This window comes from Chelmon rostratus, chromosome 3, assembly GCF_017976325.1.
Source record: "Chelmon rostratus isolate fCheRos1 chromosome 3, fCheRos1.pri, whole genome shotgun sequence".
NCBI lineage: Eukaryota > Metazoa > Chordata > Actinopteri > Chaetodontiformes > Chaetodontidae > Chelmon > Chelmon rostratus.
The window spans coordinates 15,252,047-15,267,246 of NC_055660.1; the positions used below are offsets into that span (position 1 = coordinate 15,252,047).

At 43.5% G+C, this 15,200-nt stretch overlaps 1 protein-coding gene across 1 annotated transcript in view; it reads right to left on the bottom strand.

Moving 5' to 3' along the window:
- Window positions 1-15,200, bottom strand: part of adgrl3.1 (adhesion G protein-coupled receptor L3.1) — a 106,856-nt gene that overhangs the window by 12,665 nt on the left and 78,991 nt on the right. The window contains exons 13-19 of the mRNA XM_041933991.1: window positions 12,091-12,213; window positions 11,694-11,899; window positions 10,309-10,485; window positions 9,144-9,353; window positions 4,362-4,582; window positions 1,613-1,679; window positions 457-548 (exon numbers count right to left, since the gene is read on the bottom strand). Of these exons, the coding sequence (XP_041789925.1) occupies window positions 457-548; window positions 1,613-1,679; window positions 4,362-4,582; window positions 9,144-9,353; window positions 10,309-10,485; window positions 11,694-11,899; window positions 12,091-12,213 (1,096 nt within the window). The remainder of the gene's footprint in view (window positions 1-456; window positions 549-1,612; window positions 1,680-4,361; window positions 4,583-9,143; window positions 9,354-10,308; window positions 10,486-11,693; window positions 11,900-12,090; window positions 12,214-15,200) is intronic.

The window sequence follows — 15,200 nt, forward strand, 5'->3', positions numbered from 1 at the left end:
TGAGAGTGCTATCAATCTTCTGATTTAAGTCTCTGCAACAAAAGAAAAAGGTTGAACTATTCCTTTAACTTAATCTTTACACACAGAGCCTGAACCATGCATAATCAGGGTCAGGGTCAGGTTTAGATTTTTATTGGCCCTCGAGGGGAAATTTGATTTACAGTAGAGGGCAAAAACCTAAGCACAACATTCAAGAAGATATTGATCACAACAGTTACAGCATACAATCAGGTACAAAAAGATGTATCTGTATGTTAAAAGTATCAAACCGTTGCAATGGTAGCCACAATAAAGTGCTGCTGAGCAGTGGAGTCAAGGTTTAGTGCAAATTTAGCACCTTTATTGCACTTGGAACAGGTAAAGGTAAATTTAAACAACTGCTTGTCGCAAGTAGCGCAGCACAATCTTCACGCTTGCTGATGTGATGGCAGTTAGTGTGCGCATACGTGTACTTACTTGATGTTGTCCAGGCACCCGGAGTCTGGTTTGAGAATGGCCGTGTGATGGAACATCTTATAAAGAGCGATACCGAGGAAGATTACATTCAGCTGAAACACACAGACGCGCGCGCAGACACACACACACAGACACACAAGTTAATATTCTGCAGGAACAAGCCTAATTAAAGACACAATGTCACCACAACAATTCACTCACACACAGTGCATATCATTTCATTTTCCCTTCAAGCAGTAATTGGCTTGGGGACACAGTATCAGCCCACAATCAACAGCCCTTTATGTGCTCAAAATACAGCAGCTTGAGCCTCAGGGAAAATACAGCAGTCATTACATCCATTGAAGATCATTGTTACAATAGAAATCCAATTCTCACAGATGCTGCCTATTCTATTGGCCTGCTAATGCACAGATAGGGTGGTTTAATAATGACTGTCTGGTTCTGTTGTGCTGGGTCTCTCAGCCTGTATATGTTACCAGTGGGCATCAGGTCATAACAGAGCAGTCCCACCAGCACCACTCCCACTTCCTGCCCCAGTTAAATCAGTGATAGCCTGCCTGACATTTCTTAAATGAGTACAGAGCATCAGTGTACATGCTGACATTCAACTAATTGAGAGCATAATTCTCTCTCTCCAAAACACTACTTTTTATGTTTTTTATTTTATTTTTCCTTTTTCTCTTGCTGTCTGTCTGACTCTATTTCTGTCTCTGTTTACCTGTTCAAGGTACGATGAATGTTCCTGCTCCCCAAAACAGTCGATGAAGCATCATTCATTGACATTGTTAATTGATCGCACTCCCATTTTTACAGTGAAATTGGGCTGCATTGCAATAAAGCAGCAAGGCCATGAGCGTCTGGATAAATAAGCGCCTCAGAGCAACACAACTTTTCTTGTCTGCAGTTTGTGCTCTCTGTCCTAGGATTTCCAGCTTGTTGGAATACAGTATGTGCCCACTTGAGAGTTAATCCATGAGTGGGAATTATTAAGTTGACACATAAAGTTCCTTCCTGCTTTCACTTACACTGCTGAGGAGCTCAGGCAAACCTTAATGTAACCCGTCGTTCCTGCACAAACACGTGGCAGCATGCCTACTCGGTACATGTAATGCTATGTCAAGTGTGTGTGAGCATGCATGTATGCGCATCTCACCATAATGATAAGAGTAGCAGGGCCTATAAAGCTCCAGATGAAGTACGTGTCCAATCTCAGCCAGCACCTAGAGAGAGACAGAGAGAGGGTGAGCAAGAGGGATAGACAGTGAGAGAAAGACATCATGCATGAGAAAGAAGAACAGGAAAGACGCATAGGGATTAAAAAACATGCTCCAGTCTTAGACGGAGGTAGGGTAGCAAGGATTTACCATCAGAGGACAGGACATGCATCATGGTCACACAAACACAACCACGTACACACACAAATGAGGTAAGAAGGAAAAAAAAGCAGTACATTACATGACATACAGTATATCAAATGCACCCCGATAGAGGGAGGACAAGAATTGGGGAGGGGGGAGAGAAAGTGAAAGAGATGAAGAACAGTGTGAAAAGTGTGGCAGGATGAAGGAAATAGACTATGCGCACACCTCAAACATACATCACACACAGAGGGGGAGACAGCGAGGGATGAGCACCTGTGATAAATAAACCTTTACTTCCCCCTTAGGGCACAGATATATGGCGCGGCCACATCCTGCGGTCACAAATATATGACATGACTGTGTTCATCTGAATACTGAGTTATGGATGCAGCCCTCATACCAGGCTATTTATGGAGTCTGGGAATGGCTGTGGTGAGGTTAAAGGAGAGAGGAGGGACACACACACACACACACACACATAAAAATATCTAATATATACACACATACATGCACCCACACATTCAGAGACAGAAGACATGCATGAACACACAAAACCACACACACGCCTTCATTTCTGACCACAAGCCTAGCATTGGGAGCAAAAGATATACTGCTGTATGCTAAATTCTATTCCCCCAAACATCTTCATTCATCAACTGCAGCAAGCAGGGTGAGGGGGGAGAAAAAAAAAGTCCCCGAGTGCCCTCCACTGAGGTCAGACCCAACGGGTTGCAGCAAAAGGTGCCAGAGAAAAACCGCTGGAGCAAAAATGGCCAACTGATTCATGACCAGCTGCTTTTGAATTATTAATCTTTCAATTTCCACTACCATTAGAGAGCCCTCCATTATGGGTCCCTGCCTTTGTCACTGTATCCACCATTAGGGCTCCTTTGCTAAGTCATAGCAACCTTCATTATGGGAGGTGAATGAGACTCAGCGCCACTGGCTACTACTGGAGAGAATGGAGTGCGTTATGTGACAAGGTGACACAGCAGGGATGGCAGATGATATTTCCAGAGGTTTGGTCTCAGTGTGTTGTGTCAGATATGATAAGCTGTGCCATTTTCAAGGCTGGACTGATAAATGAGTCATATAACTAAGTTCTGGCTTTTAATGAAATGTACTTTGCAATTAAAATACTTTTACTCTGCGTCTTTTCAAATCCATGAGGCATAAGGCCATTAAAAGCAGAAACACTGAATGTTTGGGCGAAATATTACTTCAGACTCAAAATATTATTTTTGCAGACGTGAAGCTTCTGCACCCTCACTGAGTGCAGTGCGGTTTGCGTGATGGGCTCGATGTTATTCCCCTTTATCTTCATTTTGTATTTTTACTGTTAAACCATAGCTATTGTCTCCTACTCTGTTAGCTAATGGCACGCAGTCTGAATATTCATCCAGAGCTTGGCATTCAGACTCTCATGTTTTAATGATCATCCCACAATGAAATATTGATCTAAGTGGCATAAGGATTGGTGCAACTTGACGGTTAAACACTGCTAAATTCAACCCTTCAGACCTCTACGAGCTGACGTGTAGCTAGTGGAAAGCTGCAAGCTCTGAACTACCAAAGTCCCCAAGAGCAGCAGCGAACATGAGTATTTGAGCAGGTGAATCATTTAACAGTCCTATAGTGTCCTGTCATTTTTCACTTTCTATACACAGCTGCTCATTTATAAGCAATTGAAAGAAGATATAGTTTTCTAATACAAGCTTTTAAATGCAACAGCCACTGTTAATGTCCTCTTTAGTCCTTGTGATTGCATACAGTCACAGAATAGAGGAGAGGTCCCATGTATAGGGTGCCATATACATGCTATGCACATATGCATGTGCACTGTATGAATAAAATGTAGGTTCTTTTCAGGGTCCCACCATAAATGGAGGAGACAGGTCACGCATGGGAAAATGTTATTATGTTCACTCCGGTGTATTTGTAGGTGGCCTGTTATGCATATACTTCATATGAATGAGAATGCCGGCTGCCTTTTCTCAGATTCACCCAGTATCCCGGGTTGGACAAGTCACCCATGCATGAACATGTTACCCTGTGCTCAAAATGTATGTCCTCATCCCACTCACTATCCTGCACTTCCTCCAGGGAAGCCAGCTTTTTTTCTTTTTTAGCACACACAAGTGCAAGCCAGTATGGACATGTGCACACCCTGACAGACTACTCCATCCCTCCATCCTCACACTCTCACACTTAAACCACTCCTTTTCTCCCTCAATCTGCTCCACTGTGCACCCCCTCCTTCCGCCCTGCCCATTAAATCCTTCCATATTCACACATTGTCGCTGCTGTGCTCATGCAGGCGCTCTGTGGTGCATCCTCCCCTGCTTGTCCCCATACTTCCCCCTCTTCCTTCTTTGCCTCTCTCAACCTCTCTGTATTGACGCTTCAGAAGTGCCACAGCTTGTAGAGGCCACTGTGGCAGATGCAGCCAAAATGACAGCAGGCACTCCAGCACTCCCTCCCTCACCCCATCATCCATCCTTCCTTCGTGCAACGCTCTCTCCGCCACCCCTCTGTCCTTACACTCGGTCGGTGCCGTAGCTCCTGTAGTCCACTGCGGCGGAGACGGCCACAATGACAGCAGGCACTCCATATCCTGCCAGGTAGAAGTACTTAGTCCTGGAGTGCTCGCTCTCGAACACCTCTACCAGCATGATGTAGAGCTGCACCCCTTCCAGGAACATCCAGGTGAAGGCTGCCAAGAAGAAGAAATGGAGCAAGGCTGCGAAGACTGCACAGGCAATCTGGCGTGGAAAAGAAAAGATGGAGAGGATTTAAAAATACAGTAACGCTACACACGACAGTGCTCACAAAATATTTCATCTGCTGGACACTGAGCTAGAAAGTGGAAAGAAGACACAAACACAACAGGCAATGAGGGTATGAGTCAAACTTAGAAAGTAATCATTTATCATATTCACATGAAGGAGGAAATGTGAGGCATTAAAAATTGGTCTGCCAATACTGGAATTGACCAGAGAAGGAGAGGACAAAGCAAATATAAATAGAGGAAACTCACAATCATAGTGTACTATAACAGCAATTACAGGCGACAGAATGACTCTGAATCCTTCAAAATAGAGACATTAGTCCAGGCTCCTTCACATGTTACTCCATGTCTACATTCTCCAAGTCATCTCAGAAGATAAATGAGAAAATATAAGTGACAAGTTGGTGCTGCAGTCTCTGCCGATTGACCACATTTCAAACAGAAGCAGCAAAGCACTTTCAAAAGCAGCTGAGAGGGGGTTAGATGAGGAAGGGGAGCGACTTGGCAACACTTGAAAATACAATATGATTTTTGTCAATGCCAAGGATGCACAAAAATGAGTGGAACTGCTGCAAAAATGACTCAGCACATTGGTATAAAAGAGTCGAAGCGCACATAAAATTTGACACCTTTTAAAACTTGGAAAAAGCCAGCAGTAGCATCAGTTTAGACACTGAATAAAAGAATTACAGTTTTTATGCCACTACAGAATGAACTGCTGTTGATGTTTTAAGCTAAAGATATAATGAATATACTGCACATGTTCTTCATTTAGTTTCTTGTGAAATGGCAATTATCAAACATCAAAATAAAACTAGAACATCGGTCCCCACCAGTGGTCATACATTAACACTGAAAGTGAGTGAACAGATCTGAAATCACGTCAGTAACCGGCGAATAGTGACGGATGAAAGGGATCTAAGAGTTAGAGGGACGGATGATAAAATACTTAGAAAACCCTGTGAGAGAGTCTCCTGAATGTAAAAAAAAGGGAAAAACAGAGCGGCAAGGGATGTGCAGCAGGAAAAAGAAAGTGGGGTATCAAACCTAAAACCGCATTAACAATTTAGGCAATGGGATGGGAAGAGAAGAGGGGTGCTTAAGAAAAGAAGGCGAGGGGAGAATGAGCAGTGCAATCTGGCCCGTCACGTTCATGGCAATGTTCTAATCTAAAGAGTCACTCCTAAATCACTGAATGGGAGAGCTAACAGACTTTTATAACAGAGGGGTCTGCAGCGAGAGACAATTACCTAATGTCTGAGAGACAATGAGTTTAGGGGGCGAGGGAGTCACTCATTTCCATTTCTAATGATCACACAGTGTAGCTTACACACAAGGAGACACACACGTGCACGCGGGCACACAGGTAAAGAAAAAAGACGAAGAAGAAGAAGAAGAAAAGAGTGGCTGCTTATGCAAAGTCATTTAGTTTTCCTGCTGGAATTACTGGCTTAACCGGCTGCGAGCTAAATGACGCTGAGGATGTTAATGGAGGTCACAAATAGTCACCGGTAATTAACAGGAGAACGGCGCGCACAAATACGGCGGCAGGCCTACATGCAAAGAAACACGATCCCTCCCACACAAACACGCAGGGACCAAGAGAAACGCACAGACCTCAATGTGGAAACACAGTCTAAAAAAAAAATTGTTTTGTGTCTTCATTTGCAATAAGAATGTTGTCTCATTGAACACTCAGTGGGACACAAAGGCCTGAGGCTGCACTAAGGCTTCTTGAATACTATGGAGGAGATAAAGGATAGAGCCCTGAGCACTTCCTCCCCCACAGACACACACTTCCTAATGATTCAAACAGCTGAAACTAGAGAAAACATAGGCTACCTTGACCTGTACTATGTCCAAAACTGCGTTGTGTGCACACATAGTACAGTAAGACTATGACGGTGCTCGAGCACATCTTTTTTTCCTACAGTATATGCTGAGTATATTTGGGTGACCTTGCTCAGAGGAATTAAAGGAGGACGTCTCATCTCAGAATCTGATGCATACGATTTTTGTGGAAGTGCTTGCATCCAAGTGAGGTTTAAAGTCCTAATCCATGATTGGCGTATTGAATGCGGACCATATGGATTATACAGCATGGGCTGTGATTGCAATGCAGGCCATGTGGACCCTGACGGTCGAGCCAAGACTGCACTGTACATCATTAGGGATGGGGCTTGATATTGGTGTGCTTCACTGATATGTAAAAACTGCTTCACAAATGGGAAATCGATGATTTTAAAAACCCTCCACACTCTCTGAGGGCAGGGCTATTTGTTATGGGTGTCATCAGGACCACTGCAGTGAAGCTTTTTTTTTTTTTTTTTTTAAGGACTGTACTGAAATGCAGATCTCTTTTCCACATGTAAAAAAAAAACACAGCACATAAGATGACAGCACATTTGATAAATGAATGTACTTCCAGCAAAAACAGTCAAATTTATTAGCTTGTGTAAATTGTATTTTACATGGAACAAAGCTCAACCAACTGCACTCTTTACACAAGGTCTATGTGAGCAGTAGAGTAGGCTAATAATTGTAATAGAAAGTCACAATCTGGTAAGGTCTTGGTAACGGGACTGAAAAACAGAAAATTACCAATTAGTCTTAAAATAGTGAATTACTTTATCGCTATTTGCACAAGCAACAGAGGGTAGCAGCACTGTTAGCATTACACACTAAATCACTGGGTTAAAAATAGGGTGTTTTCACACAGTGTTGGTGTTTTTTTTACATTACTATTGGGTTACTGGATCAAAACAATCCTTTTGTTGGGCTGTTTTCTACCCATTGACACTGGGTAAAATTAACCCAGTATTATGTTGGTGCTATATTGACCCTGCACTGGGTCAATTTTAACCCAGTGCTTTTATTGTGCACAATTAACAACATTTCAGCCATCTAGATTTCCCTTCAACCAATCAGCCTGCTACTCTGAGGAGGGCATCACTGATACTGGCAGAGGGCCTTGAGAGGTTTGGCCATCGCTAATAACTGCTGTGATCACAGAGATGTAGAGCATTCATGAACTATTTGCTTTATGCATAGCCGACTCTGAAGAATCATTTCATGTCACTTGACATTTGGTGACATAAAGCCAATTCAGATTGACACAGTGATTTTGATTGCAGAATAAACCTCAAAGTTGATGTATTATCTGACCTGGCCTGACCCTGCTCATGAGCCTTTTACACCACAGTACCGTATAAATTAACTCTAATTGAATATGAACAAGTGTTTCTACACAAACAATTGAATTCATGTGAAACTTCTATAAACATATTATTGTTATGTTATTCCGTTTATTGGCAGCATCTATGTCACAAACAAAGACACAACTTTTTTTATAAGAAACACAAATAGATAAAATAAGTGACACCACTTTGCCAGCACTTTCATGATCAGTATCCAGAGTATCGCTTTAAATGAGTCCACAATTCTGTTAATCACACAGGTCTGGATTTATACAAGGTAATTCATTGCATTGCATTTTAGCAATGATGTGTCTCATGTGAAACTACCTGACAACACTCTAATAAGATTGTCCAAAAGCAGGTTGAACTCACATTCACTATCCTGCCTCATATGGGTTTATTTGTGAAAGTTTTATCTTTTTACAAACATCCTCCTCACAACCGACGGGATTCCCTGGTGAGGGATGAGATAGACTGCAGCTACTGTAGGCTGAGGGGGGAAATGACTAAGAAAAAGCAACTGAAGGCTGAAGGATAGCATAAACATCAGCTTAGCTAAAACAGAGCTAATAGAAAAGCTTCCAAACATTATCTAATAAACCAAGCCTGCACAATGTGCACGTTGTGCATTGTAAATTATTTCTGTTGCAACTGGGAACAGACCAAAGAACAGGCAAATTAGGTTTTCTGTACTCTACATATTTTTTATATTTAGGTTAATTTGCCCTTCAACAAATAAAACAACCAAACTGTGCTGCTAGCCTTATGTTATAGCAGTGTTTTTGTCTCCTTTTCTGCCTTGGTTGGCAATCCATTCTGAATTAGCCGCAAACTGTCAAACAATTAATCTGAGGACGGCTGTGGTGCTCAGTGTAGTAATGATGTCATGGAAAAGTGAGCATTTGCAGTGTAAACAATGCCAGTAAACTCCGTTTTTTCTGGATTTTCCCTGTGTGAGAAAAAAGTTGAATAAGTCTGGTTTGAATACGCAGATATGGTTTGTTTAACAGCCACCCAGAGAAACTTCTGTTTTCGATTTATTCCGGGAACGCTGCATGTACCAAATCTGCTGTTTCTTATTCGTGTAGCGGCAATGTGGTCAACCACTGACAGCAAGTTAGTAAACATTTCACAATTTACTCTGCCAACAGTGCAGTATGATCAGTGGTATTGGTCAGTGGACAGTAATGCCAAGCCTGTGCCAACGCAGCATGAATAAAAAGCCACATTTTGAAATGTAGCCTGTGTGCAAAATATTTGGTTTTATTAGCATTATTTAACACACACGCTGGATATTGCACACACGCTCACACACAGAGGAAATCCCACCCTTCTTACCGGCTGATCGGCCCTGTTGATCCCAACCAGGAACAGTGACTCAGCGATGAAGAGGCTGATACAGAGGTTCTTGTGGATGGTGTTGCGGTCACTCTGCAGCCCACGGAAGAAGCAGAAGGTGAAGATGCAGATGAGAAGGCAGACCAGCGACAACAGGATCCCCACCCATGTGATGACGTCCAGGAGCAGGTCGTGCATGCTGTCTGCTTTCTGTGGGAAGACAGAGACAAGCTTGAGCGGATCATTTAATTGCCATTACTATATTTAGCTACTATATTTAGCCTCGGTTTGCTAAAAACATACATGAGTCGTGTTTTTGTCACATTAAACACACTACAGGAACAGACGCACACCGCCCGTCTTCTGACTGATGTGAGGCTGTGTGTCGTTGAGCGTTCAGGGCCACAGCGTTACGCTGTGTTGCACAGGTGTGCTGGCTCTATCCATCAGTGTCCTGCAACCTGGCAGGCAGAGCAATGTTGAACATAGCACTGCTGTGATGGATCTACTGCTCAAACCCTCACACTGTGGTCACAGAGGGCTGCCAAGCTAGCTCTGACCATGACCCCTTTAGAAGTAACACACATCCTCTGGCCCAGAGGGAGAGACTGGGTGTCACACAATATCCGGAGTTACAAGATCCGATTTGCGAGAGGGAACTTAGTCTTAACGTAACAAAAGAGGGAGACAAAAAAGTACTTATCCCACACGCACAACGGGACAATAAGGTTTTTATCTACCGCCCACAGTGGCTCATGGATATCAAAATAAATGAGCCACTTACACTTTCTGATCAGTCAAATAGCATTTTTACAGTAAAATAGGACACACAGCTTTTGTCTCTGATGCTAATTAAAATGTATCTGTTTTGGTCATCCAGAACACCACAGAAGTGCACCTTTTTTTTTTTTGTCAACCCAATGTCATCATCTGGCTTGACGAATCAATTGTATAATTTCTCCTGCCAAGTGTGATTACTCAGTGCTGCAGAGTCTGGAGAATTATAATCTACTTTCCAGATGTTGTGGTCTCCTTCTCTTCCTTCCTTCCCTTTTTTAGAATCTGTTGACCAGCCTTGCCAGCCACTACTAATCAAATGATGAACAACTAACCCTTTGATCTTGCCCATCCCTCTCCTGGCAGGCATGGGAGAATAAACGCCTACCTTGACCTCCACGTGGGCCATGAGCACTGCAAAGCTGGTGAGGTGCGTGCAGGAGCAGCTGGTGTGTGTGCGATTGGTGGCCAGCAGACGACAGTCCTGTGTAGACCAGTATCCCGTCATGGTGCGCTTGGAGTAGCTCCAGAATGAACAGTTGGGATTGAAGTTCTCTTCCGAATGCTTGGGGCAAGGGAGGAGGAGGAAGGAAGAGAGAGAGAGAGAGAGAGAGGGACAAAAAAGAGGAGGAGGGGGGGAGCAGGAAGACAGAGAACAGATACTTAGTCATGGGGAGGTGGGAGGCAGAAACATGGAGCGGTGGGAGAGCCAAAAAAAAAAAAAAAAAAAAAGTGAGAAAAATGGTGGGAGGAATCGGTGGAGAACGGGATGGAGATGAAGACACACAGAGAGGGAGTCAAATACACACAACAAAACAACAAACAGAAGGGACAGAATGCGAGAGTGCAGCAACAAATAAACATAGAGCCGTGGCAGGAGGTGACAATGCTGTGTCCGTGCTTGTTGTGTGAGATTCTGGAGTGTAGGAGCTGCTTGTGTTGAGTAAACTGATGGAGCTGTGTGTGTTGGGCTTGCAAAGTTACTCTCAAAATGAGCAAGTGAGACAGCAAGGATCTTTTAATTGCCAGCAAGCTGGATCACCAACTGGATCGGCATTTGCCCGCTGAATGAGCGACACAACGAGACAGTGTTGCATTCGGCACCGCAATTCAAACGGCGCGGGGCACCGTGGTGCCGGAGCGGTTCTTATGTCGCTCGGAGCAAGTCGACGTCAATCAAGTCCTGTCTCGTCAAAGCAAGCCTTGATAAGCAAATTGCAAGTCAGCTGCTAGACCTTCAGATCTTGCGACAATGACGATAAATGACACAGCGTTTCAACATTTTCTTTTCAAAGCTGTGTTAATTAACTTCTTACATAACTGTGACCAATAATTTTCCTTACTGTCAACAACAATCCCTAAGAGCATTTCTGTCTGCGGCACTCAGGCGCAGGCCCAATTGTTCCTTATGAAAACTAAATTTTTGTGACACATATATGACTTGCTTTAAAAAAAAAAAAAAAAAGGCTAAATAATTTCCTCAAACAGCTGGGCACTGTAGGTTTTAACAAACATTACTCAACGTAAAAAGTGCATTTGCTGGGAACTATTTTCAGCTGCGGATAAACACAGATTTGATGCTCAAGTAAGTATTTCGAGCACCAGAACGGTATATGAAATTGAATCATGCTAAATTAAAATCCACATTCTTAATCCACATTCCAAATGTAGAATATCACCAACCTTTTAGCCTCTATTTCTGTTCCATTATCTCACGGCAAGTTATTCTTCTATGGTTTACAAAAGGAAGTCATCACCTTGCAATTCTCTTACCTGCAGGTGTTTGACGGTGAAGACCACGGGCTCAGACAAGTAAACCTTATTGCTCTCCTTGTTAATGGATGCTGTGATGACCGGGGAGTTGACGATAACAGAGTAATTAGGGTAGACCGCCTCGCTGCTCAGTCTCACGCTCGCATTCTCTGTAGACAGGTAGGAACCCAAGTTCCTGTACAGGACAAAGGCCATCCTAATCTCACCTGTAAGAGGACACACAGGCACACGGAGGAGATGCACTTGATAATTGTTGGCTTAAACCAGAAATAGACTGGCAGATGTGAGAAAGAGTGAGAACAAAAAAAAAAGTAGGTTAGTTGGAGAGAAAGAGAGAAGGGTCATGGACCTCATAGTGAGAGTGAGAGGAAGTGAGAATATGAGATTTCTCTTCTACCGTTTCTGCCGTGCTGTTTGAGAGTGCTGGCTGACAGCTGGATGGAGTTTCCATGTAGTTCTGACTGAGGGAATGTCAAGTCTGCCAGGTTCCCATCCGTGCTCAGCCTGGCCACTTCCAGCTCTGCAACACACGCGCGCACACACACACCCACGCAAACACACACGCTAATGTCAAGTCATAGCATAACACGTTACATCAGGTTTGTTTTGCAGCCTCTTGTAATAGCCATGTTTTCTCAGTAAGTGCTGCACAGCACAACACAGGCGCGAATCCTGAAGCGGTTTCTATCTTCTGCAAGACAAAGAAAGCGAAAAAAAAGCTGACACACATCAAAGTGTAATAATGTGGATTTTTATACTAAAAAAGGCAACAATGTCTCCAGGCAACTGGCCCAACACATCGAGGCAGATAATCCAGCCTCTCTCTTGTATTGTGGGAATCTAATTTCACCATCCAGGTTCGTTAGCACATTCCTGATTACGGCTGTGTAATGTATTAGATAAAGTTTCTAATTAAGGACTAATTATACCTTTGGTGTATCGCTATCTTGTGCTTCTGAGTGATTTGGTGATTTAGACACTGCTTTCATGGTGAAAACAGCTCCCTGATCAAATAAACAACACAAGGACGTGCTAAGATGGAAATGAGAGTGGGGGAGGAGTAGGAGGAGGAGTGGCAGAAGAGGGTGAAAGGAAAGGAAGTTGAGGAGGTCAGGGAGAAGTGCTGCAGAGAGGTTAAAAAAAAAGAAGATAAAATAAAGTGGGTAGTCAAAGGAGCAGAACAGATGAGAGATGGGAAACGAGAAGATTCGTTGGCTAGAGTGGCGATAGGTGGAGAGAGGACTATGTTCTCTCAGAGAGTACAAAAGATAGGGCACAAAGGGAGGTCTGGGAGAGAGGAAATGGAGGCAGAGTGAGGCAGACAGACATAAACACAGACACTGATATGCAAATACTGGCAGAACGAGAGAAACACTGGTTAAGTCTTCCTCACTTGCCAAAGCCAAACATTCAAGCTATGCACACACACACACACACACACACACACACACACACACACACACACACACACACACACACACACACACACATACAGATGCACATATATATGTACACACACATCCACACCCACACACAGCGGCGGGGTATCAAAACACGCTGAGTCTAATCTAATTAAAGCATCCTTGTCATGACAATCCTCCTCCTAAGAAACACACTTGTTCATTATCGTTATCACACACGCACGCTGTTACCGCTGTGTTATCCCTTCAAATCACTGTTTTGGTTCTAATAATAACACTATTTATTCATCTGCCTAATACTGTGCCGCATAGTCACTCACACACACACATACACACAGACACACACATACACACAGACACACACACACACACACACACACAATCTAACACAATAATATCACCTAAAGTAGCTGCAGTGGCTGCTTTAAATGCGTCATTCAAATAATTTATTCCTGTCGCTCACTCTCCCCTGAAAGACTTTTTAAAAAAAGGGTGAGGGGGGGGCTTAAAAAGTGCACTGAGGAGAGTAGAGAGGGAGGAGACGGAGCGAGAGAGAGAGAGCGAGAGAGAGAGAGAGGGAAGTGAGGATGGAAGAAGAAAAAGAGAGATGAGAGGCGGTATCAGGCCGGTTATGAATAAAGGGAAGAGATAATCACGGTGGATCTGCCCACTGGATTAGCTGGGAGGGAAGATTAACGGCACAAAAAGGGAGAGGAACGCGGAGATGAAATTTTCCACAAAAAAAGATGACTTCCTGTTTTAAGTTCTTCAGATATGTGGTAGCCTACATCTCGATGACTGTTTATGTAACCATATTTATGTGATGCGTTCAGGAGGAATAGAACCGGGGGAGATACGAGTATGAAATTATGTAAGGTGGAAGTGTGCAGGATGGCAGCTGCTGGGATGAACTTTTGCACTTTAACCCAAGCGGGAACAAGCCATGCTGTGAGGACCCACTTTGAGGACTCCGTCTCCACTGTCTGCCTGCGATAAGAAAAACTTATCACCACATCGTGTGACTTAAACAGCCGAGATTTCATTGCCTACTGATGTGGAAACGAGCAAAAAAAACCCTCAGAGCATCATTTGACATTCCACCACGACCATCACCCTCAAGCATGCACTCCTCATCCTCAGTTTTCTCTCTCCTCCTCCTCCTCCTCGACTTCTCCTATCTGACTGAGTAACATAGAGGCCCAGTGAATCCTATTAATTGGGAGAACGGCGATTCTGAAATCAAAGGGGGAACAAACAGGGGGATAATCAAGGGAAACCTAAGTGAGTGCAACTTGCTGGTCTCGGCGCAGATGAAACTGTGGCTCACGCATGTATCATCATCCAAAGGCATGAAAAGGGAGCAGGGTTTTAGCTCTCAGGTATCTCTGCCTTATTCCGCGGCCGAATGATAAGAGGATCGGTGAGAGACGATGAGAAGAGATGACGGAAGGAGGAGAAAGAGAGAGGAGAGGAGAGTGATGTGCACAACGCCACAATAACTAGCTTTGTTCTGCTTTGTCAATTCCGCCTACAAGTGGAGGGAAGGAAATGGAAAATAAATAAATAAATAAAAATTATTGTCTCTGGCAAACAATTCATCCCTGCCTCACAAGCCTCAAGGGCTGTTTCTTTCTTTCTTTCTTTTTTTTTTTTCCCTGCATTTTGTTCGATGAGGATGGGTCTCTGTGGATATGACCCTTCAAAGCCTCTCACACAACAACCTGGACCTCTTCATCGTGACCTCTTTTTGACAGCTACAGTGTGAAAGCCTGCTCCACATTTCAGCTGTAAACACATGCAGTCTATTCTACATATCGCTTTATGAATGCAGAGTGTGCAGAGTGCCGAGCTTTGCTCAAATAGTCCATCACAGCTATAGTTTGAGTTTTGAATTTCCTTTTTTTTAGGGTTTATTTAGGGTAAAAAGGGTACAGTGTTTTAGCACAAATTAGCAATTTGCCACACGTATTACCTACTAATGAATAAGTATGGTTGCAAATTAAGTATTGTAACAGTAGCTATTGTGTTGAGTCCAGTCAGAGACAAAGAAGAGGCTAGAGGCTGTGTATCAGTAAATGTGTTGCCA